The sequence below is a fragment of the Amphiprion ocellaris genome, chromosome 7 (assembly GCF_022539595.1).
Source record: "Amphiprion ocellaris isolate individual 3 ecotype Okinawa chromosome 7, ASM2253959v1, whole genome shotgun sequence".
Taxonomy (NCBI): domain Eukaryota; kingdom Metazoa; phylum Chordata; class Actinopteri; family Pomacentridae; genus Amphiprion; species Amphiprion ocellaris.
Genome location: NC_072772.1, coordinates 13,891,487 through 13,917,756, shown reverse-complemented (window position 1 = coordinate 13,917,756; position 26,270 = coordinate 13,891,487). Strand labels below are relative to the sequence as shown.

General features: G+C 39.2%; 1 protein-coding gene and 1 long non-coding RNA gene across 3 annotated transcripts; one reads left to right on the top strand and one right to left on the bottom strand.

Moving 5' to 3' along the window:
- Window positions 1–516: 516 nt before the first annotated feature.
- Window positions 517–25,941, bottom strand: LOC129349288 (uncharacterized). Of its 2 annotated transcripts, none has more exons than XR_008602237.1 (3): window positions 25,790–25,941; window positions 2,730–2,830; window positions 517–1,543 (listed from the first exon to the last, which is right to left on the bottom strand). It is a non-coding gene; the product is annotated as an uncharacterized LOC129349288 (long non-coding RNA). The 2 variants fall into 2 exon arrangements; XR_008602236.1 differs by lacking the exon at window positions 25,790–25,941 and adding an exon at window positions 3,726–4,038.
- sgcg (sarcoglycan, gamma) lies at window positions 8,531–24,325 on the top strand. Its single transcript, XM_023299569.3, has 8 exons — window positions 8,531–8,720; window positions 14,367–14,568; window positions 15,129–15,233; window positions 17,287–17,374; window positions 18,170–18,289; window positions 19,269–19,341; window positions 20,847–20,970; window positions 22,791–24,325. Exons 2-8 carry the CDS (start codon window positions 14,374–14,376, stop codon window positions 22,956–22,958), a joined length of 873 nt encoding a protein of 290 aa, XP_023155337.1. The 5' UTR covers window positions 8,531–8,720; window positions 14,367–14,373; the 3' UTR covers window positions 22,959–24,325.
- Window positions 25,942–26,270: the final 329 nt, after the last annotated feature.

Below are 26,270 nucleotides of genomic sequence, written 5' to 3'. Positions count from 1 at the left end.
TAGTGGAAGTCACAAATAAAGGAGCTCTTGGTTTCTACCGGCGTTACTGAGTCAAAAGCTGCTGTTTCAACAGAGACATGTTCACATGCATCCACAAACCTCTCAGCACTCAAACACCCACAGACAGGCGGCCGGCTGGACCGAGGCTCGGCAGCATTCTACTTCAGGCCTCAGGTTTGAATGTACAGCAGAGGATTAGAAAGGAGTGATTTTAATGTTTAAATCAGTCCAGTAAATGTTTGGAGTAAAAATGATTAAAATTTGGATTTAGATAGATTTGTGTCATAAATAATATTGTAGAGTCTCACTTAAATATATCCAAATGTGTTCAGTGTATTTACATTTTATAGAATATTTGATTTTTAATCTCAATACTGTAGGGTCTGACCCTAAATAATATTGTAGTGCAGAGTCAAACTTTAATCAGCTAAACTTAAATAATAAATATCACTACACAATCTTAACCTGAACATTCATATTATTGAGGTAAATTTACATAAATCATGATATTCTAGAGTCTTAACTGGAATATGTCTAACATGAATCTTTTTGTATTGTGCCGATAAACAATAATAACACAACTTTCAGATAATATTTATTGTCTGTGACTATGAGACTAAATTCCTCCACATTTTGGAAATTTATCTGCAGCTGTAGGAATAAATAAAAATAAAATTTGTGCATTTCCACATTATGCACATTTATTTATTCTTAATATCTCAGACTGAATGGTACCTGGCAGTAAAAACAAACTCATCTGCTGGACTGCATTTCCCAAAATGAAAACATGGACAGAATTGAACACTCATGTATCCATGGCAACGCTAACGTTTCTGCTTCTTACCAAAGTTCACAACACAAGTAAAGATTTTAATGTAAAACTTCAGGGATGACTGCTGACCATAAGTATTCTGATCAATACTTCATGATCAATATCAGGACAGATGTTACAATTCCAGCTGTTACATTAGACTGCAGTTATTCACAGAGAAATTAAAACATCACATTCCTCATAAAAACTAGATGGGACTTTTATTAAATAAAGTGTTGGTGAATAAACAGTGTAAAAAGTGCAAAGCAGCTCCATTAAATCAGGAGATGTGAGACTTCCACAGCATGGATCACCATCTGCTGTGTTGATTCATAGCTGAATGTCAGAATGAACTGAGATAGAAAAGCTGCTTTGAGCTGCAACATTACGGTCTGACAATCCAACACCATCACAGTTTTCATCTGGTCGTTTTGCTTCAACATGCTGTGAAGTTCAGTTTTTACCTGAATCAATACAGAGATTCTATTTCCAGCCAAGACTGAAATAAAAATTAGAATGTTGAGCACATTGCATTCACAAAGAAAAACAGCGATACCTTCATAGCAACATTTAATAAACCTAAAGCTTCCCTGTTGGCACATTGGTGGAGTTTGTTACTGAGCATCTGAACCTTAAATCCAGTGAGACGACCATCTTCAGTCGAGGCCAGTCAGAGAACTTCAAGACCTTCCATCGTCTGGACCAGATGTGGCATCATCTCCCTCTGAACATCTGGATGACAGGAGAAAAGACAGAAATCAAACACAGATCACAGAAATACAATTTATTCACTTTCATCATTTTATAAAAGTAGCATGAACGTTATTTAAACTTGACAACATCAGTAATGAAAGTAAATGTTTTTATCTCGTGTTGAAGCTAAATTTAAAGTCAATTTTAATGACAGTTTATCCTGAGAGGAGTGAGAATGGAGCTTTTCTTTCCTTTTTAGAATATTCCTTCAAAATATTCTGTTTATTATTGGCTTTAGAAGCATTTTTCTTTACTTATTTATTTTTAGATACCTCAGACTGATGCACTTTGCTGGTTTGCAGACAATTTCATGTACAATGACAATAAAGATCTTCTATTACAAAATATTTTGCTAAAACAAGAACTGCAAACCTTCTCAACCATCTCTCAGTCTGCAAAATTCCAACTGCGACAAAGAATTATCTGATGTAGTTATTATTATAATCTTTACTGAACCAGCCCTGGAATTAAAAATCTGTAAAAAAAAATCTGTGGTCATGTTGTACGGTTATATTGTCATGATGATTATATGATCAGTAAATGTTACCATCAATTACAACATCCACATTGATCAGGAAAAAAACAACAACTATCAGTTCATTCAGAAACTGTGGGGTTAAACATAAAAACACAGACCTCAACAGCAGTTTGTTTCAAAGCAGAACACCAGCCGGTTTTCACTAAAGAAGCTTTCAGAGCAACAATTAAATGACAGTTTTGTTCTCATTAAGTTCAGAGCCAGCCAAAATAATGTACACACGTCAGGAAAAGAAAAACTTTTATAAATATTTCATTTGTATCAGTACTTCTATACATATAGATACCTCTTTCTAAGTTTGATCAAATCACGATAACTCTGTGTCCTGTTGTACAATGTTTTCCCAACAGATGGCGCTACCCTCATGAATGGAGCATCAACAAGTGACATCTACAACACAACAGAAATGTCTGGAAGCCAGTGGCCACCACTTTGAGCACCTCTTGTAATTGTAGAGGCCAAAGATGACTTTTATTAATCTCGTAATGTCTGAATAAATTTGGTATTGCAATATTTATGCAAGTTTTTCTTTTCCTGATGTGTGTAAACATTATTTTGGCTGACTCTGTATAATGGGTTTCTGACAGGTCACCAGGCAACATCTTTTTATAATAATGACAAACATACCTGCATTCTACAGGAGTGATTTTCCTCATGTGCAGGTAAAGATGTGTGAGGAGCTTAGAGATGACAGGAGCAGGAGTCATCCTCACTAATTCAGCTTCCACCTAGAAACAGAAAGACCACAAACAAACACACTGATATACTCTCAAACGTTCAACCTCACAGCCTCAAAATATCTGTTTAGGAAGTGTTGTGTTTCTAAATTCTCCTGAAAGCATTGGCAGACATTCTCTTACAGGGTTGTGTAAAAAGCAGCCTGTCCTCCGAGCTACTGAGAAATCTTCCTGAACAAAGTTTCTACGTGTAAATCAGCTCAACAAAAACTAAAGCCTCAGTCAGAGATAACAGGTATCGCAAATTATAAACAACTTTCTTCAACTCAGACTTTCTGCTTCAACCTCACAAAAAAAGGGGAGTTTAACTCGTCAGGTGACTGAAAATGAACAGCTTGTGCAGTTCTAGATCCAAAAGTAGGATGTTTCAACTCATGTTTTACTACAAATACATGCAATAATAAATAAATACAATGGCTGGTTGTTAGTTTATTCACTATTAATGTCACTTTATATACTGGATTGAACTTGAGCAGTGGAAGAGAGAAGGAATTTAATGAAATTATGGAGATTCAGAGAGGTAATGTTGCGCAATGTTAAGCGCGGTTTAATTCAAACCAGCTGAATGTTAAACTTCAGTGCAGCTCAACGGGTTTCAGTTAACCTTAAAGTAATATAACTTTTTTTAAAAGCTAAAATACACAGCAGAGAAATACAGGTTCAGAAGGTCATTCTAATAATGAGGACAGCTGTGATAGCAACTAATACAGGTGTTCAGTGGCAAGTTAGCCACCTGCGTTAATTAGCCCGCTAGCTAACTTAGCCGCTTAGCTAGCTAACGCGTCCGGACCAACTGCTCAAACACGACAAAACACAACTCTTCACAAGTCGCTGACTTAACGTACAACAAAACAACGCTACTGGTTAGAAGTATTTATCTTCTTACCGTGTTTTACTCCAAAAACAAGGTCAACAGCAGCCAGAGATGCTACCAGACGTGCCGACCATAGATATATATAGCAGACTAGATAGCGCGCTGTCTTCTATATTATCTATGGTTTGACCAATCACTGCTCTCTGGCTCCGCCCTCTGAGAATCTTGTTGTTGTTTGGCTCCACACTTGCTGATGACCACTTCCGGCCTCAGAAAATGAAAAAACTGACCTTTTTTCGTTTCTGTCTCTTACTGATTATATTTTTTTGTTATTCTAAATATAAAATGAAAATCAAAGCATTTTTAAAATTTCATATATTCCTTTTTGATCATGAAAAGGAAAAACGCCTTGTATTTCAATTTTATTTTTTGTATTTTAAAATGAAAATCAAATAACCACTCGATTTTTGTTTTTCAATACCCGTTTCAGAACGGAAAATCCAATTGCCAAAATATACACGGACCGAGGGGCCACTTGGATCTCGCAGCAATTCTAACACAGATCAGGTGCTCCCAGTGTGTGTTAACACGGAAGAAATGGAAGAGATTCCTTTAAAATTCAAGACACATTGCGTCGTTAATGTGCAAAAGTTAAAAAGTGGTTATTATGGCCACATGATTCACGTTGGTCTAGTTTGAGCTCAGTAATAAGGACTTTTATTGGTTTAACATTGTGGAGGTGCATGGAGGCAGCCTCCACTCCTACAGCAGGAATGATGAACTCACAGGGGATGAAGGTTGTACCGACAAGAGCTCATACTGCTGGATGCATTCACACCTCCTGTAGTGTGTTTCACTTACTATCAGCCTTCTTGGTAATGAAAATCCTCAGTTGTGCACCTCCACTGTATGAAGTGTTGTCATCCAGTAAATTTCAAGGGACAGCCTGACTCAACTGATTTCGTTTCCAGTGTAAGAAAGATCCTTTCTAACCTGCTCCTAGAGATTCATCATTTATGCACCCCGTTTGTCTGTTGAAAGCCACAGGCAGTGAAAGGTTATGAGATATTGATAAGAATGGCATGAAATGAAGAAGCTATCTTCACTGTCAACTGTTTGCTCAGGGCATGAGATGCAGGAGTCTGTGATGGATGCTGTCAGATGTCCCTTTGTCAGCGCACGGCACCACCTCCAGCAGCAGCAGCAGCGAAACAAACTGCAGGTTTCACAGCACCGACAGATGCACCATCCATCAGCTCCTGCAACATCAACCTGTGAGAAAACAAACACAGTGCTGCCTCCGTCTTTCCACTAGTGGCTGTTTAACAAACCAACTGTCACACGTTGGAGTATTAGTTCGTCTTTCCACCACCGAATTCTTGGATGGAAATGTCTGAGGCAAAGAATGAACGTGTTAATGGATTTTGATTCACTCGACAGAAGCAGGTGTTTCTTCACTTTATGAGAACAACAGCAGCAGTGTGTTGACACATTATCATCCTTGGAGAGAGCTGAATAAGGTGGAAGTACATTGCTGAGCTCATTCATGTAATGGAATACTTCTGCCTTTACTTTGAGTACACACTGAAGATGCCTGTGGGGCTCAGAAAACACTTTAACACAGAACACGAGTTACTATAATTTCGGGAAGCGCAATCAGTGATTTAATCATGAAACAATAATCAGGGCTTTAATCATTTCCCTGCTGTGTCACTGAAAATTAATGCGCCAGTTCTGTGAATTCAAGTGTTTGTTTTAAAGACCTCCTCTGGTGAAAATCAAGTTTTTTATCTTGTTAACATGTCAGTAGGGTGTTTTTTATACTACAGGACACATCATGAGCAAAATAAGCAGTCAGCACCGTGGCTGAGCATTTCAGCCTCGACACTGCAGCCTACTGATGGCAGTCTCAAAATCACAGACTTTTGAGGTTTTATACGTAACAAACCTGAAGAACCAATCCTGTCATCCATGCTGGTCATGGCCATAACTTTAAAACTTCTCATCAGCCACCAGGGCAACGGTGATGTTGATTCTTACCCACATATTAAAAAGGACATTTTCTGAAACAAGAAGTTGTTATCTTTGAAATTGACATCTCATTCATGCATGTCTGGCCTTATATTTCTTCTGCTATCAGCGCTTCTATTTGGGCGTCAGTACCAATTAAAAAAATTCCACAGAAAGGGGTGGATGTTAATTAAGGGCAAGTCAAGTCACCATTATTTATACAGCACATTTAAAACAGCAGATGTTGAGCTAAAATGTTTTCCTGAGAGAAAAAGACTAAATAAGATGATATAAATGTCTGTTATAAGACCATACTTTGTCATTTATGATGTTAATTTACCTGAATAATTTAAATATTATGCTTAGAACCCTACATAATAATATGAAATCAAAATTATTGGCCTAAATTACACATCAAGGTTAAGACTGTACAGTATTACTAATGATATAAATTTACTGGACTAAAGACCCCACTACCAGATTGCCTTATCAGTGTAAAACTATAAAGGACAGGGGTGTCATTTGTACCATCCCCACTGCTCAGTCTGCAATGAGGAAGACTTGAAATCAACCAAAATAATGTCTCTTTAAACTCTGGACACCCATGTTAAGCTCATTTAGGTAACTTAATTATTTGTGCCTGATTGTACCTCTTGTCATTCGTCAAACTAAAGTTTGCTTCCCATGATTTTTTTTATTTATTTATTTTTTTTTTTGGTGGAACTAGGCAAACAAGCTTCCGGTTCAATCTGACAGAACAAATCAAGAAATTCACCAGTGTCTCGTCAGTTTTTGAGGAAGAGGAATTCTTGACATTTTTATTTCATAACTGCACTAAACAATCTGAGTAGTAGAGAAGAAGAGAAGCTGCTTGTCTGTAATGAGAGTCAGGGCAGTGATATAGCAGGTTAAGGTGCTAAGCAGCTGTATAATCACTACTTAGAAGACTGCTGCCGCCATGCTCGCTCCTGCATTTTATCCTTACAACTCTGCCCATGTTATTTCCTGTCCCTCCTGTTTGTGACCACACCACAGACACACATTTTGCCTGGTAAATGTGGTCCAATTGCAACTTCAAGACTGTGTATTTGGGTCAATATATAATTGCGGGACTTCTTGTAACATAGCTGACAGACATCATAGTTGACATTTTTGCTGTTTTCAGGCCTAAAATCAACATGGCCGCCTATAACCAAACACCACATGGCATTTTTAGAGAAAGGTTTTTCTATATATTATATATGAGTAAAATTTAAATTAAAAGTTATTCATAAAGATATTGTAGTAAACCTGTTGACGTGATAAATCCACACACTACTTTATATTAAATAACTCAGAAAGCCTTGGAGTCTTGCCAGTCGTTTCTTCAGGAGGAAATGACATCATGCTTAGCAGGTCATGTGATCTGGAATTAACAAATTTCCTTGAGAGGTATTTTTCTAATGGGTAACTTAGTTGAAAGTGATTTCTTGGACACAGATACAGTCTGTTATTTTCCAATTAAAATGTGATATATTGCCAAAAAAGAAATATCTGTCATGATTATCTCAACTTAATAAAAAGAACACCATCAAAACATTTCTGAACAAGCTCATTTTATTATTGTTTAGCTAATTAAAAGGTGGTTGTTATTAAATTGGGAGGGTTATTTAGTTGGCATTTTAGTGATATCCAGTCATTTCTTATTAATAAGTTATTACTTCCATAATAAATAATTCTGGTATTTGTAAAGACATGATCCTAATGAACATAAAAAACATTAGTGTTTTTTTTTACTTTTAATAAAATGTATGCAAGATACATTCCATGGACTTCGAAAGTCCCTTAATTATATATTGACCCATATGTTCTTTGTGTCTCCTGAAAGCTTTGTCTGATGTGTCATGAATCATACATTCATCAGGGCCAATTTACATTTGACATGTTACAGTCTGTGTAAGGAGCGAAACTAAAGATGGCTGCATCATTAGTATGAGCTGTGGTTTTTCTGGATCCGCTCTACATGACTGCTGTGACTATTCTGGATGTGTATATTTACAATCAAAGTCTGTGCACACAAATCCCCTAGAATGCTCCTTTAATTCAGTTTTTTTCCATTTCTTTTCAGGCACAGGCATCAGATATTCATCAGTGTACGATGTTATCGTTCAGCTTCAGGGCTTTCACCCTGTTTACCAAAGAGTCAGTTAATCAATACATGTGTATTAGGCTGTTCCAGCTTAATTTAGTCGTCTTACTCAAGTCCTCTTTCGTATATTAAATTTGATAAGTAAGAGAACACATAAACAATATAGATGTAAATATTTAATAACTACATGGATTACCCTTCATTTCAAAACACTTTATGCTATCTGTAATATATTGTTATTGATATATATTTAGCTGAATCATGTATATATAAATCTGTAAAGCAAATTGATATAATTCAGCAGCCATCAAACCCAGTCACTGCTGTGTTTGCTGCCTGTCTCCTTTGCCCCTCTGACTTCCAAACTGCCCCTTTTAAGGTCCCACCTTCCTGCTGCCCGTCACCCAGCAGAGCAATCTGAAAGAGCGACTCAACTTCATGTAGAGAGCCATGACTGAAGCCTCAAATTAGACTGCACCGGCTGCATGGAGCCCTGGGCTGGGCAGGGAAAGTGACTCAGTGGATTGCATGACAAACAGCTGCCTCTGTTCACTCTGTGTGATGTTTCTGTGTGTGAGAGAGATGGAACATCTCTGCTGATGGGTCATTCTCCTCCTCCTCCTCTCTCTCTCTCTCTCTTCTCTCTCCCTCTCTCACACACTCTGATGGTGATATTCAAATGTCTGTAGGGCGGCTAAAAAGGCAGAGGGAGTCAGAGGGACAGAGTGGGTATGCAGGGGAGTGGGAGCGCCGTCTTGTGGTGATTAGTCAGGGCACTTCCAGAGCTGGATTTATGGCACGCAGCTGTTGAGCGGCTGACAGACGTGTGAGGAGCTCAAGCACTGCTGCTTCTCAAGCTGCTCGTACCAGCCAGAGCTCTGCTTACTGTTGCGTAGGAAAAGAGGACTGCTGTGCCTCAACACACAACGGTGAGTAGTCTGCTTTTTCTCCCACAAATATTCATTCTGTGTCCAGAAACCTCCTCTTAAGATAAACTTTAAGTGTTTTATAATAGCAGCCTTTCACCCACTGTACATGTTTTGAGGGTTTTTTTGCCCTTCTTCGTGTCTTATGTTGTGCTGGGATTGCTTTCCAGTCCTCACAGAGGTAGTTTGGGATTTGGAAAAAGATGTTTTTAGTCAGCCAGCTGTCGGCAGTTTTACCATACATGGCCAACAATATTGAAATACAAAAATAACTTTGCAAAAGAGCTGCTGCCTCTTGTTTTTCTGTGTGCTATAGTGTCTTATCAATGTTCATTAGTCATACCTAGGCAGGGGTTGTGTCTCTCTGTGTTTCCTCTGGTGCTTTTTTAAATTTAGTTCACATTGCCGAGTCCTATTTTTAGAAGTTAAGGCATTACAGCAGAGTGGAGACATGACGCCGGCCACTTACTATACAGACAGACAGAAACTTCAGCCCTGTGCTCAGCTTTTGATCGCTCCTCAGAGTATTCCTCAGTGGATGTACTCCACCTAAACAAATTTTGAGCTTTTCTAACTCTCTGAAACTTCTGGCATTTGGTCAGGTCAAGCCTCTGCTCAGAAAGAAGCCTGGATTCTCAATTACAGCGGGACCCCGTGGGTTTAAAGTGAGCATTTAGGCTGTCCAGCTCGGCCCTCACTGTCATCCAGAGGTCAGAGAGTGAGAGACAGGGCCAAGCAGAGAGCATCACTTGTTTAAGGTTAATTGAGAGGGTGCTCCGAGATGAAAAATGCTGAACCAAGTCCTCTTATCTCATCTGAGGAAGCAGAGGATTGTGTTAGAGGTCTACTTTGCCTTTGAAACTTTTTTAGTTGTCTCTTATGTGGTTTAGAAAGACTTAAATGTGAATCTCATTTTAAAAAATACAGTTTTATATCATAAAAAAGCTCAAAAAATAAAAGTGTGTAGCTGATAAAAACAATTCTCTCCATAAGTTCGATTGTGTTTCAGATTATAACGTACCATAAATTGAGAATTCCTGGCACTTGAGCGGCAAGGCTGTTCGGGGAGTGTTTATTTGGGTTGCTATGGAAGGATCCGTCTGTGGCTGAAGGGCTGGTGGTGAGACTGAAACTGGAGCTGGAAGACGCCTTTAAAGATCCGGCCTCAAAGCTGCTTCCTCCTCGTGCCGCAGCTGAAGGACGGAGGCCTCTTAATGCTTTCATTTAAAGTAATTAGGCTGCGTTAGATCAAATTCATTAACATCATAATGAAGAAAGTCAGAGCTCCTTCATCCTCGCCGCTCATTGGCCCAAAGTGCAGAGCTGACTGATCAACATGTTAACACACAGATGATCTGTGCTTGTTAATAGATAAAGTGAGGGGATGCTGGAATCGGTCAATTTAACAGACTGCTCTGACTGACTTTGTGAGCCGCAGTGGAGAACTCCGGTGAATAAAATACCAAGCATTCAACCCTGAATGAATCCACAGCTCTTGCAGAGTTAATCCATGTTGGAGCTGACACCTTCACTAAAAGCTGCTGTTGCTCTGCTGCAGTGCTGAGATTCAATTTATCATTATGACTCATTGTCACAAACATGATTAATATATATAAATGAGGTGAAATACAGGTAAGAAAAAAATATCCCTTATCAAGCTTGACTCTCCTCTCCCCTGTGGAAATATCACAGTCATCTTTTCCTTCTTTTTGCAGGCAACATTCATTTGTTGGGTTGTGGAATAAGGGCTATTCATCACAGCTATAGACCTGCAGGCCATGTGACACGACTTGTGGAGAGGCACATTTGGTCATAGAAATACTCTCAGCCTTGACACCTTTCTCTCTGTATTTACTGCTACAGAAAGAAAACCAACGGTGTGGTTTTATTGTCGTCTCCCTGGAACATCTTCTCCTGGACCTTAGAGAGCTCAGATCCCAGCAGGGAATGTGTTTTCCTTTATTCATCGCCTCTCGGTGATGTTTACCTTCATTACTCACAGAAAAACAACTTATTTGAGGTGGTTTGTATAGTTTGCCACTGTACACAGACTCTGCTCTCCTCTTCTGCTCCTATCATCACCAGCCCATGGGATTTACAGCGGGATGACGTGCTCGGCTGAACATCTGTTAATGTCAAGGAAGAATCACTTTTTGGTTTGAAAAGTGGCTCCTTTAGCATGATGGAAAATGCTTTTACTGTGTGGCAGTACGATGCAACATCTGTCCTGTATGTAAATCACCTGGCTACAGGAGCTGCTGTTCTCTTGTTTAGAAAACACAGCTGAAGCAGCCCAGATTCCTCTTTGTCCAGATAACTTTTCCTTTAAAATTGAGATGTGCTGACTGTGAAGAACTGATGAAGATTTGGAGCAGCTTGATGCTCATAGATAAATCTGCAGTCTGCTTCTGTGTTTCTGCCTGTTTTGGGCGCTTTATTGACTCATAATAATCTACAACTGACAGCCTTTCCTTCAGGCTTTATTGTCAGTGAAAGCAGCTTTCTCTGCTGCCTGTTTCTGGTTATTAATGCAGATTAATCAATAGAAAGTGACACCTCTCCTCTCTTTGCAGCCTTGCGAGGCTGTGCGGTCCTTGGCTCCACTGAACACACACTTCCCGTGTCGTTGTGAAATGTGTCCCTGAGGTTCTCTGTTGTCACTGTGTCAGATGGTCCAAATGTGCTGACTTGAGGGGACTCGCTCGCTGGTTCTGCAGCTCCGCAGTTGGAGCTCGATCTGCCCTCCCGTGAACTGAATACAGAAAACGGCTGTTGTGTCATAACTTACAATACTCGCTGTGGTTTCAAATATGCTGACATTCATCGACTTGGTTTTTGTCGCTGATATCCTGCTGCTGTGTAGCCAGAAAATACTGCCTCTGCTCTGTAATAAGTGCCATTTTCCTTTGCCTCTTTGAAAAACTGCTGGAAACCCAGTCAAGTTTTCCATTGGCACAATGAGCCAGATGTCCACTGGGTCTGTGCATGAGCTCTGGGCTCATGAATCATATACTGTAGAGTGTGAACAAGGCATTATATAGAGGTGCAAATAGGCAGATTATATGTGTACAGTTAACTTTATAGACTGGAAAAATATTATAATATATAGTGAATTTGGACTTTGCAGGATCTGTAAAAGCAGTTTGCCAGAGATGGAAACCACCCCAGTGACTTAATTCAGTCAGCAAAAAGACACTCTGAGCCACACCTACAGTAAATATTAGTTGTATACCATCTGATATGTTACAATACTATATAGATTTAAGATAATTAGTGACAGCTAGATTCATTCTCCAAGCCTGCTATTGCCAGTGTTCATGATAAAATATACGCAGCAACAACATTTTAACTACTTCCTAATATTATTTAGATCCTCTATGTGCCACCAAAAAAGCTCTGACCTATCGGGGCATTACCACTAGAACTTCTGGTGGTGTTCTTTGGTGTCTGGCACCCAGATGTTGGCAGCAGATCCTTTGGATCCTGTGGGTTGTATACCAGGGCCTCCATGGATCAGGCTTGTTCTTATGGATGCTTGATTGGATTGGAATCTCTGTGGTTTAATGCCTCAAACTCCTTGTCATGCTCCTCGATCCATTCCTGAACAGTTTTTGCAGTGTGGCAGGACACATTGTTGTGATAAGGAAGGCTGCTGGAGTCAAGGAGTGCTGTTGTCATGGGGAGGTGTGCTCGGTCTACAATAATGTTTATGTGGTTGGTACGTGTCAAAGTAACATTCTCCTAAATACCAGGATCCAGCAGATCATTGCATTGTAATAGGATGATCAATTTTATGTTAGTGGTTTTAAATCTGGGATAGGCAGTATTTTGTGGCATTATTGGGTAAAACGTAAATACTAACGTTTCAGCATATTGTAAGTCAAGTGGTCTGAGAGGAAACTAGACCTCTGCAACTCCCCATGGTTCCATTTTCAGACTTTCTAAAATCTAACCAATGATGAGAGGTTATATCCAGTCACAGGGCTTTTACCAATGAAATGAGATAGTATAGATATAGTAAATAGCACCAAAGTGAATGGGTGCTTTAGGTTAGATGGCAGACAACTGCTTATTGAGTAGGATTTGAATCATGAGTAAAGCAAGAAATTATTACTGACATTTAGCTGTACTATCTTTGGGCAGTTGAAACACATAGTTGTATGGTGTGAAGAGCTCAGAGGGAGGGACTCCTACTGTAATAATCCAGAAAGGAAAAAGTTAAAGGAAAATATGCATATTTTGCAGTACAAAAAAAACATGGAATACAGTAATAATGTAAATGAAAAGACAAGTTGGCCTTCTCTTAGGGGCCAACTAGTGTGTACAAGATATAAAGCTGCTATAATCAGTGGCAAAAAGACATGGATTGGATGTGTAGTTCTTTGTATTAAAGATAATTGTAAAAAGAGCGTACAGTTCGCAGACTTGCACTTGTGAATAAACTAATTGATGAAGAAGTAGCAAGGCTCTCAGTGCACAACTTTTTTTTTGTTTTGTTTTGATAATCTGTTGTCTGCAGTCAAGAAAGTACATCTGGGAACACTCTGTTCGAAGCAGCCTTTCTTTGCTGTTATAATCAGCGTTTTTCTATTAATAAAGACCAAAGAGAGAGTTAGGAAGGACAATTCTAGCACAATGACAGCTCCCCTCAGCTCTATGAACATTTACAACAGCTTTCAGGACTTGGTTTTCCGGCTTGCAACTGTGCTCTCACTGCTATTATAGCTTTTTTCCAGCACGAAAGCTCTGAAAACTCACTGTACACTAACTGTCGAGCACCAAATGGCACTTAGCGGCTAGCTGGGGGAACACAGTGGATCATTTAGCAGTTTAAGAGTCTATTATATGTCCCTTAAGAGTTGGTAGAGACCAAACACAGAGCTAAAATGACACCCCTTTACCCTCACCACAACCGGTTGAGGCAGATGAATGGCCACACTTAGGGACCTTCTGCTGAAGGTGTCTTCTTCTTAAATGGGATTTTTTTTTCTTTCTACTGTCGCCAAAGAGCTGCTCAAAAGGAATAGTTGGACTTGGGTCTCTCTCGATAATCAAAGTCAAGTCAAAGTCAGCTTTATTGTCAATTCTTCAATATGTACATGACATACCAAGAATTGAAATTTCGTTACTCTCTCTTCGTGCAACAGTAGACATTAAATAAACACTTAATAAGATATTATAATTAAAATACAGTATTATAAGAGTTGACCTTACTGTGTGAAGTGCCCTGAAATCACTTACGTTATGAACAGAAGCTATATAAATAAAGCTGAATTGAACTGACAGAAAACGATGCCAGAGTTGCTCTGCATCAGCTAGATGTTTATAAAGGCAACTGTTATATAAGATCATTTGAAAAGGTGACAGGCCTTGATATGTCAGTGTTATGTGCAGTTTGTTTGTGCTGGCCAGCAGGTTTAAGTATAATGCTTTGTAAAAGGAATTCTCCCTGTGCAGCCAGTTGACCTGCATCACTCTAGTATATAAATAAAGTTACTTTCTATGGCCTGTTCTCTCTGATCTTGACAAACACTGACTGTGTGGCATGCCATGTCCAATCTGACTGAAAAGCATGGAAGATTGGTGCTATTTTTTTCTTTAACATCTGTCTCTGTCTCCTGCATACCTGTCATTGTGTTGCGTGCCCAGCCACCAGATGGTGCGGGAGCAGTATGTCACCACCACCCAGGGCAGCAGCTCGCCCCGGACCGTGCCTGACCACGTCTACAAGATCGGCATCTATGGCTGGAGGAAGCGCTGTCTCTACCTGTTTGTCCTGCTGCTCATCATCATCCTGGTGGTCAACTTCGCCCTCACCATCTGGATCCTCAGGGTGATGTGGTTCAACACGGTGCGCGTGACTCACACTGACAAATGATGTTTTCAGCCGGGGTTGTTTCTCTGTCTTTGTGCTTTTCTTTGCTATAAATTATCAACCAATTAATCAGCATCAGCCCATAATGTTATACACAGACCGAGTGTTACCTGTTTCTGATTGTGAGTAGTAGCTGTAGCAGTGGTATTATCCATCATTAACTGCTACTTGGCTGTCTAAACAGGATAGTTAATGTGTTTGTTATTTCATGGAGTCTTGTCAGATTCTCAAGTCCAGATGGCAACTGTGGATTTATGCAGAAAAAGAGATACGACAAACCAACACACAATCTTGGATACACACACACTTCTGTGGAGAGCCACCGCTGCTGAAGCAACTTGCTGTTTTATTATAGGATGGTATGCAAGTGCTGCAGGGAACACTGCTATATGCGTTTCACATTTGGAAGTCTAATCCTCCACTTCTAACTTGCCATATTTCTAATTCCTGCCTTGCAGACAAAGCTGTTTAATTGTCCTGCAGTTTGTTGTATATTTGTCTGAATACATAACCTTGTGTCTTTATTTTGGCTGTAGGAAGGGATGGGATACCTACAAGTCCACTCAGACGGTGTCAAGCTGGAGGAGGGCGAGTCTGAGTTCCTATTCCCCGTTTACGCCGAGGAGATCCACTCCAGAGAAGTAGGATAATCTGGATCACACACTTTTTTTTTTGCTCGTCTTCCCACATGCTTCTTCACTCTGTTATCCCTCCACTCCTTCCTGTCTTTCTTCTCTTTTTCTCAGTTTTCACTTCTCCCAAGCTAATGTTCAAACTGCAGTGTTCTCAGTTAAGTAGCCTGACAGAACGGCCATTATTTCATCTCATTGTTTACAAACTTAAACTCAAGTGCACGTCCTGTAATCATCTAAATCTAATTCCGCACAGACAATCGAGCAGTTTTTATCCAGCTGCAGAGAGCAAGCTGCATATTTCTGATTGTACTTTTTTTTCCTTTTTTTTTTGGGAGATGTGTCAGAACAAACTGGATTTGGCAGTCCCACACAGTGCACGTGGTGGTGCAGCGAGCTTCCCATTAACCTCAGGGATATTTGTGGTGGAAAGTAGTTTATGGCCCGCCTGCTAGCAGCAGATGGGAACACTTTGCTGCAGTTGTTTACATGTTATGGCTTTTCTTGCTCATAGCAGCAATTTTTCTTTGTGTTTTTCCTTACTTCATGGGCCTCATTAAAGAGGCAATGTATTTCTCATTTATAGAAGGACACGTTCTCTAATGTTGCTCCGTGGATTTCTAACGAGCTTCAGTGTTTAGCGACTCACCCCATCGGGTTCTATACGAAAAGTTGTTTTCTTAGATCATTTTTATAAACATGTCTTCTGTACAGCTGCAAAGGAACTGAAGTGATTTATTGTTTGGCTGCCTCATTTAAACATTTTATGAAAGGGTATGTTTTCTGGAAGCTTTTGTCACGCTTTCTAATCTTGTGCAAATATTTATGTGTAATAATAAGTAGCACATTTAATAAGGCAAACATTTTTTAGTGTTTTGTTAGTGGTTAATTTACTTTTTTTCCCCAATTTATTTATTTAAAAAAGGACAAGCTACATTAATCATTCAAAATGTAAATGTGCCTGTGTTAGCAATAAGCCTAACTTTCATTGTCTATCCTTTTGCCTGATGTTGTAAAGCATCCAAAATGAATGATTATAGCACAGTATGTATTATAGTTGAAAAGCCTGCATTCTAATAAACACATATACAATACAGATAAAAAGCAGAAACAGAGTTGAATGCAGCATAATAGCTCGAGGACATCGCCATATTAAGAATATAAGCCTGGCAAATGCGCAAAAAGGTAACATTAGTGTCAACATTGTTGGCTGTCAATATTGTCATTGTTTCTTAATACTGTTGTCTGGCTGGTGTTTGTCTTCCTTCATCAGAACATTAGATAATAATCATTATTAATAAGTCATCAGTAGAAAGTCAGTTCAGTTACTCAAGACTGCAGCTGTAAATATTCATGTCAGCCCATAAATAATCCAGATGAAACTTATGATGAACCAAAACACAACACCAATGTAAACACAAGCCTAAGTAATGTGAACGTCAACACAGATGCTGTCCTTATTATTCATTATCTATCTAAATGTACTGAGCATAATTAAAGCCACAATTAGTAAACTCAAGCGTTTTATAAACAGCTTCCCATCAGAAAGTATCACCACATTTTTTGAGTCCACAGTTGTGCTCGTGGCTCTGTGGCGCTTTGAGCTAATACTAATGTGAGCAACAAACTAGCTCACATGAATGTCATTAACGCTGTAGGGCTTTGGTCATAAACCAGCCAGACTTCACGGAAAAAAAGCCCACAAATGTCAAACTCGTGGTAGTGCTAGAGTGAAAGTCAGGAGCCACGAATGTCATGACCGTTCATTAATGAGTAACAGAGATGTTTCACTCTGCATGAAAGTGTTGGAGCAACCAATCTAATCATCCCAAGTGATGAAACTGGAGTGACTATGAACATCTGAAAGTCCCCATCAGTCAGAACTGAAGAAGCCTCTTGGATGAAGATGAAATGTCTTCAAGAATCTAAAAGAAAAGTCTGGTTACTCTCTACTGTAGCTCCTAGGATTTCCATGACCTTGGTAGATTCTACAGACATGTATCAGTACGGTTTACACAGGGTGGTAACGTGTCAGTCTTGTTTTTTCTTCTTCTTTTCCTAGGACTCCCCACTTCTAGCTCGCTCATCTGAAAACGTTTCCCTCAATGCCCGTGATGAAAATGGTGATGTTACAGGGAGGATATCTGTGGGTAAGACACGCAGCACTCCATCCCCCTGATGTATGAGGGCAACAGTAAAGACATTCATGCACTTGTCCTGCAGGGATTCCTCATCCAACATTAACAGTGACAAGAAGCCATCTTTCAATTTATAATCTCTTATATTTCCATTTAAAATCCATTAAATGCAGCATCCCTTTCTCTGCCATTGCTTCTGGATCGTTCTATATTACACAGAGGTCCTGAGGCCTGCGGAGGATCATTTTTGTGCTTCTTTTATGGCTCACCAACGGCCACGTTGGAGTATTTTGTCATAATTAAAAGGCCAGGAAATGACCCAACTAATTGTTGTGTTCCACAGAGCCGTTATGTGTCCTTGATCATTAAGCCGTAAAAAGCATAGCCCGCGTGTGCTCTCAGCCTTCTGTGAATAAAAGTGAAAAGCTTGTTAGAGAGGACTGCATTTTGGTTCACAGTTGTCGGCGCAGATGTGGGTTAAATATCTCAGTGAGTGATCTACCTGCGTTGGCCTCTCAGTGCTGTGAACACTGATGCGGTGAAGGGCAAAGTGAAACAACCTCAGATGATTTAGCTTTCAGGTTGAGCAGTAATGGGCTTACTCATTTACCTCCTGGATTTATACATTTTTAATCCATCGGCAGGTGGTTGTTTGCGCACCTTTTCCCCTCTTTATACAGCTCCACATCATGAATGTGGCTTTTATATTCTCACATCATGAGAACAGAAGATGTTGTAGATTTTGGCAGCTGCATTGTGTTAATGCCAAAGCCCTTCAGGTAATTTTGGTTGTTTTTGTTGTTGCAGGTCCAAAAGAGGCTCAGGGACACACTCGGAATCTGCTCATTAACTCCCACAATGGCAACATGCTGTTCAGTGCAGATGGTGACCAGGCTGTGATTGGACCAGACAAACTACGAGTCACAGGTACAGCAACGCCTGCTACGTGCTGTTTCCTCGGATATAACACACACCTGTTGGCGGGAACATTTTGGAAAGAGACAATGCTGACAGCAGATGTGAAATCAACAGGAGCAATTTGTTTTGATGGCAGATATCTGTGCAACAATCCGGGAGCCAAGGACAGAGACAGATGCAGTCGTAATCATTTGTGCTGCATAGTCGAGTGCATTGATATCTTTTAACTGCGCAAACAGCACATATAAATGGAAAGTCAGGAGTCTGGTTATCTTTAGCCTGCACTAAAATCCATCACATTAATAGAAGATTCAAATCAAGTCTTTTATTCATAGTTTCTGGGCAGCAAATGATATCTCACATCACAGTGCTGCACAGGATGTCAGATTACTCAACAGAAGGCTGAAGGGTGAAGCAGCTGCATATTTCTGTCCTGCATTCTGAGTCTTCAGTGTCTAAAGTGTGTCACTGACCGCACACTGTGATGACAGATAAATGCTGGACACAGTGTCAGCTGATGGCTCTGTAACACCTGGGGTCAGTTTGAGCCGCAGAGAGCTGCAGGCGGCATAAATCTAAAGTCCTCGAAACAAAGCTTCAGCATTCACAGTGTTTGTCGAGTGCTCACATCCATCACAGTTGGCTCCACATTCTGTTCAGTACACGGGGGTTTTTTGGATCCAGTTTCCTCTCCCCTCATTCTCATGTTGTTGTTTTTGAAGTATTTCAGTCGAGACTAAAGTAGTGAATCAGCCTGCAGAGAACACTGCCATCCCTGTATCCAGTCAATTTTGACTGCTAGATAGCAGACAAGTGAGGATTTGGAAATCACATATTTCAGCAACGAGCAGCTCGGCAAATCTACTTAGACTGTGTTATTAAAAATCTGTCTGCAAAAGCACACATCAGGCCTTCGGACTGAACTAGATTTTGTGAAACACCTTGATCGAAACTCATATAGCTGAAGGTGCGTCTCTTTCCTCCTCAGGTCCTGAAGGAGCTCTGTTCCAGCATTCAGTGGAGGTGCCCCAGCTGAGATCTGAGCTTCTGAAAGACCTGAGGTGAGCATTTTAGCCAGTAACAAGATTGAGGTCTTACAAGTCATGTGGAAATACACCAGGAAGACATTTACAGCACTGTGTTGACTGGACCAAGTCCTTGTAGTAAACACATTTACCAGATATCCACTGAAAAAGCACAAAACTTTAAAGATTTTATGTGCAACATTCAGACTCACTGCTTGTCTCTACAGCACCAGCACGTCATAACAAGACAAATAGGTCACATCTTCCTACTCTCTTTACTTTTTAGCTACAACCAGAAAGTTTGTGTGCACACAAGCAGACAAAAAAATAATCCAGCCACAACCATTAGGCCACACCAGTGTTGTCAAATACATTGAATGGCTGCAACAAGTCGTTCTCAACAGGAGTAACATTATGTCCCATTTACTCGTCTGTCTTTCTTTCTGCTCTTTTGTCTGCTCCGTTATGTGTGGATCTGTTTTCATGATCAGTCGGACCGGAGCAGATCCATATGTGGAAACAGACACACAAAGACTGGAGCAGAATATATGAGCAGAGGAGACTCTTAAAACAAAACAAGTGCACATAAATTAAATTAAAATGCACTGAACAAAACTATTCCTGCAGCATGCAAATGTCCCTATTCTCTGAAATGTTATTTCAATTGTTATCCTTAGAAAAACATAATTGTGCACAAAAAGTTTTAAACTGTTCAACTGGTTACAAATTCTCAGCCATTGAGTTAATCCACACTCTAGTCAGGTGTGGCTTTAAAGGACAATGATCAAATAGCCTGACCAGTAAACAGACACTCCTTTGAACAGCGTCTATAAAAGGCTACCTTAAAATGCCAATTTTATTCAAAAGACACAATGTCACAGATGACAAGAGAAAGAGGAGAGCGGGTTTTTGGTTTGCTGGATGCTGCATGTCGGTCAGGCACTCGAATGTCCGCAACTCCATCATTTGTTGTCTCAGAAAATCTGCCTCCAAAAATGTCCACCAACTTCAAGAAACCCTTCAGCAACAGTGGGACAACAATCCACAAACTAGCATTTATATTTCTGTTCAGTATACTTCAAATTCTTTGGATTTTTTGGACACCATCTAAACACTGGACTGCACTTCTGCTTTCCCTGCGCAGTTTTTCTGTTTATAGGCTTGAAGAGGGCCAACAGTTTTAATGGAAGGGACAAACATGCACTACTATGCATTAACAAGCAGGTGTGACCAGACCAGCTGCCAAAATGTAAAACAGAGACTCTCACATTACAAGACTTGCAAATGGAGTGTGACTTCATTCTCTGCTAAGGGCGCCATGATTTATCTTTACATAGTAGATAGTTGTCTGTTGCTATATTAATGTTATATTTACCTTCAAAATCTTGCGTATTGCACCATCAACGTTTTACAGTACATTTAAGCCACGCAATACAAAATAATTCCTCGATTACATTTTAAAGATCTCAACCAGTGTTGTTTGATAGAAATAAAAGAGCATAACATGGAGGTATTTACAAAGCTGAGCTGTACTTCTTCAGGTTGGAGTCCCCTACTCGCTCTCTCAGTATGGACGCACCAAAAGGAGTTCATCTCAAAGCCCTGGCTGGCAACATTGAAGCTGTTTCCAACATGGATGTTATTCTGCAGTCTAGTGTAGGACTGGTAAGAAAAGCTCTTTTCACTTCCTGTTATCTGCTCCATACCATCCTCAGGCCTGTTTTTTCTTTACATTTCCAAGGGAATATATATACAGTATTCTTTTACCAGTAAACATGCTGTTTCTTGCTTCCTCTATCTCTTGTGGTCACACCTCGGTGCTCAAGTGCAGCTCAGCTTTTTCTATTTGATGGACATTTTTGTCCAAAATACTGAAATACTCTTTAGATTTAGCCCTTTTGGAGAACACAATGCATAAACTTATACTTTAGTTATACAGTTATACTTTATACTATGATATGTTATGCTGTACTATACTATATTATACTATACTCTACTATATTGTGCTATACTATGATATGCTATGCTATGCTAAGCTTAACTATGCTCTGCTATACTATATTATATTATGGGTGGCTATGCTATGCTATACTATGCTATGCTATGCTATATTATACTATATATTATATACTATATTATAGTGTGCTATACTTTATTATATTATGCTGTACTATACTATGCTATTCTATGCTGGGCTATACTATACTATGCTATGCTATGCTATGCTATGCTATGCCATACTATGCTATGTCATGCTATGCTATCCTATGCTATGCAATACTATACTAAATCATGCTATGCTATGCTATACTATGCTATGCTATACTATGCTATGCTATAATATATTATACGATATATTACAGACTATATTATACTATGTTATACTATATTATGCTATGCTATACTGTTATTCTATGCTATGCTATACTATATTATGCTATGCTATACTATATTATACTATATATATAATATACTATATTATACTATACTACACCATGCTACATTATAATATACTATACTATACTATACTGTACTGTACTATACTATACTATGCTATGCTATGCTATGCTATGCCATAGTATGCTATGCTATGCTATACTACATTTATTATATACTATATTATCCTATAAAATACTATACTATATTATATTATGCTATGCTATGCTATCCAATGCTATACTATGCTATGCAATGCTATACTATGCTATGCAATGCTATACTATGCTATGCTATGCTATATTATGCTATGCTATACTATGCCACACTATGCTATGCTATGCTATACTATACTATACTATACTTGTCTTATCACTTCTAGCAGAATTATGTATTTACAAGCTAATAATTCTACAGCAACAAAAGAACAGCAAGACATTCCCATCACCTGTAAGCTACAATGAGCTCATTGCCTTTGGAACTTCAGAAACATTTGTTTGGGCTCTGTTGGTCTGTTGTGGTATAGTGGGTTGCAGTTTCCATGTTACTGTTTAGAGTGAGCTTTGGTAATGGACTCTGACTGAATCAGGTCTGGGTAATTGTGGTGCAGCTAACTGGCTGAACTACATAAAGCATTTGTATCACAGGCACTTATTTGACCTCTTCGAATTCATTCTCAGTGGAGCAGCACATTTATATGACAAAGTAGTTTCAGAGTTCAACACTAGTGGATATTAATCTGCACTGAATCTTTCCTTATAATGATGCTAAAAAAAACGTGAATGTACATGTTCTCTGGATTTCTTTTGAATTTCTGCCACAGAACTGTGGATGTTTGTACTACGTTCTGTTTACTATAATATCTTGATGGACTCATGCATTTTTTAGGCATTACTGAACATCCCTCTATAGTTCGTTTCATACTGTGTGTCATGGTGCATCTGTGCACTCTGTGACTGAGAGAATAGAATAGGCAGAATTATATTTCTTTGCAGAACTGTGTTGTTCTCCTTTAATTGTTCTTGTTCTTCATGCTGTGTGCTGTACAGCTGGTGCTGGATGCTGAGACGGTGCGCATGCCGAGGCTGCCTCTGAGCGAAGAAGGGGTTTCTGGAAATGCTCAGGGTCTCTATGAGGTCTGTGTTTGTCCCAGCGGGAAACTCTTCCTATCCAAGGCTGGAAGAACTTCCACTTGCAGCGATAATCAGGATTGCTAGATTGACTCTGACAAGGTCATTGATTTTCCATCTCTCAGAGGATGCATCTTTTGGGAGGCAACAAGCACAATTGTTTATATGCCGCCTGGGTTTTTTTTTTTCTTTTTTTTTGTAATCTTTATACCAGAGTGGTTCTACAATGATCCCACTGGCACATCGAGGCCTGTGAAAATACAAATGCCTGCTGGCATACATGTTAGAGATGTCATGAAATGCATGCTTTTAGTTGCATTTATGGTCTTCTAACTATTCAGCTGAAACAAATTGGCTCTCAGTGCTAAATTAGTCTGCATCAGAGGTTTGTGGAGGATTTTTTACACACAGTATCATGGCTGGGCAATGAGGAGCTGGTAACAGCTTACATCCTATGCAATATTATCGTATGGTGCAATAAATAAAACTGACACATATCAAGGGCTTGGAAAATTTAAAAAAAATAAATCTCTAAAATGGCAACAGAATGTTATTGAAAGTATTTATTTTAGTTTATGCAAAAGCCCTTCTGGCTCCAAGCCCTTGGTATGCTGTGTTTTTGTTTCAATGTTTAGCATGTTTTTATTTAAGTGGGGAAAAAAACTGAGAAATGTATATTTTGTCCTTGTCGTCATCAATTCACAGATGAAATTTGATCGATTTTCCAATTTTTTTATTTGCTCAAATTCAGACACAACACCAGGCAACCGTCATCATTCATGTTTTTCTTCCAGTGTTTTGCAGGGTTGAGATTAAAATACCAAGACCTTGTGGCACCGCAATGTTACTAGCGTGACATCACATGTGTAATTATGTGTTTTTTTTCCAGTTTATAATGTTATATGTATGTTTGGCCGGTGTTATTTTGAAGTCCATCTTAAGCATGTAATTATGCAAAAACAAAGCAGACAGTTTTTCTTGGTGGTAAGCTGCTTTTTGCTCAACAATTTCATTTATAATCAAGAGATTAACAAAAAAAATTACCTTTGACTGCAGCAACATGACAGCAAAAACAGATCCGGTCTAACAAAGAGAGTTGTGGGTAGCTGAGTGAAAAAAATAATTGGGATTATTATTTTGCTCTTGACTTTTGAATCAAATATGCTTTGGTTTCACTTATTTGTAACACAATGCGCATGATGGCACGTAAAAACAATTCACAGTTCAGCATGTCAGAAAGGACATTCTGTAAAGTTACACTGAGTTTATTATCTGTTCATCTTTGTTTTGAGCATAATTACAATAATTACCAAATCATGGAAATTGCGTTATTATTGTTAGTGTTGATAAAGTAGTTGATTTGGAGTTCTGAGTTTGGTTTCGGCATATTTTGATAGTGTGTAATGTGTATTTATTCATTTTGTATGTTGAATAAAATTTGTGCTATTCTTCTATGTGTCTGTGCTATTAAGGCTCATATACTTTATTTGTCTCAAGATGCTTTTCCGGTGTTTTCTAATCACATCTTACAAAGGAGAATACACTAACAGTCTTTTACACAGTGTTTTGTGGTTCCGCTGTACTGGTCTATACAGTATGATAATCCTGACCATGATTCTCTGATGCCCTCTAGTGGAAAAGTTCTACAGTGACACCAGGATGCTCACAGCTCAATTACAGACTTACACCAGCAACCAAATCTACTGTGTTTATGTAGGACAGGGGTGGGCAATTAATTTTCATACGGGGCCACGTGAGAAACTTTGACGGTTGTTAAAGGCCGGACCAGTACACTTAAAAGCTCTGCTCAATATATATCTCAATAAAAACAATAAATGAAACAATACAATGATATAATGAAAATGTGGAACACAGAACACAACTATTTAATGAAAGATTTAGTTTTTTCATTCAAACTATGATTGCTGCCTATTGAGTTGTAGATATTTACTATCATAAAGACATACTTAAAATATGAAACTGATTTTCCAAGTGCTTTAATTACTTTTCAGCAGTCACTATTTTTACAAACGAAGTAAGTAAGCCATCACTCAGAATTTATTCTAAAACAATATGACCATCAGCTGGCAGAGATTTGAAATTTGCCTTATGTCAGTTTTTGTTCATCATGAACGCCATGAGGTGTTGTCAGTTTTTCTAAATCTACATTAAGATGACTGTGAAGCATAAAGAAAGACAACAGCTCCCCACTACACTTAGAGCAATGTTCAATATATCTCAATAAAAACAGTAAATTACACAACACAATGATGTACAATGCCCAACTCTTGAATCTCTGCTCTGCTGATGAGAATGTTGCCCTCCAACTGGCTTGAGAGAAACTTCAGCTTTCTCATAAAAGCGGTCACCAGGCTGTACATTTCATGTGCAAAGAGGCCCTCGCCTTGCAGCTTGGTATTTAGTTCATTCATTAGTGCAGTCGTATCAACAGCAAAAGCAAGGTCTGATATCCAGTCTGCATCTGAGAGCTTGGTGATGTCCCTGCCTTTCTTCTCACAAAACTCTTGAATCTCTGCTCTCAGATCCCAAACTCGTTTAAGCATCTTGTCCAGGCTGATCCATCTGACAGCTGTCTGGTAACCAAGGTTACCATGTTCACTATCATCTCCTCCAAAAAGACAACAAACTGTCTGTAATTCAATGCTCTTGCCCTGATGAACTACTGTAGCTACAACATCAGTCACGTGGTTGATTTTTAGCACTGACTTACACAACACCTCCTGATGTATAATACAATGCAAAAATATCAGTTTCTGTTCTGGGTTTATTTCAGTCACTTTATCTTGCATCCGTTTCAAAAGTCCAACATTTTTCCCTGTCAAATTTGGACAGCCATCAGTTGTAACACCAACCAAATTCTCCCATTTTAGTCCCAGCTTGTTCATGCATGTATTTACCTCAGTGAACCGCCGTGGTCCCTTCATTGGCTGCACAGCTGCCAGCTCCTCCGTCATCTCAAAGTTTTTTTGTTAGTCCACGTACAAAGATGAGTAACTGGGCTGTGTCACGGACATCACAGCTAGTGATGGTCCTCTGATACCCGAGGCTTCGACACATGCGCTGTAGCTCATCAAGCAAACGTATCGAGCCACTGTGTCGAGGCGTGGTTTGGTCACGTGACTCGTGACGTTTGAATCACTTCAGTGACGTTTGAAGCACTCAACTGCTTCGAATCACCTGATTGGTTCGGTTTGTTATGTGAATCACTCAGCGGGATCGAGTGTTCCGGGATAGGAGATCCCTATTTAGTGTTGTTCATTTGAATTGTTTTTCGCAGAATAGATTGTTTTTTTTGCTGCTGTTTTTGCTTTGAGAGTTTGTAGTATGTCAGATTTCGTATTTCGTAGAGAATATATATATATATATATATATATATAT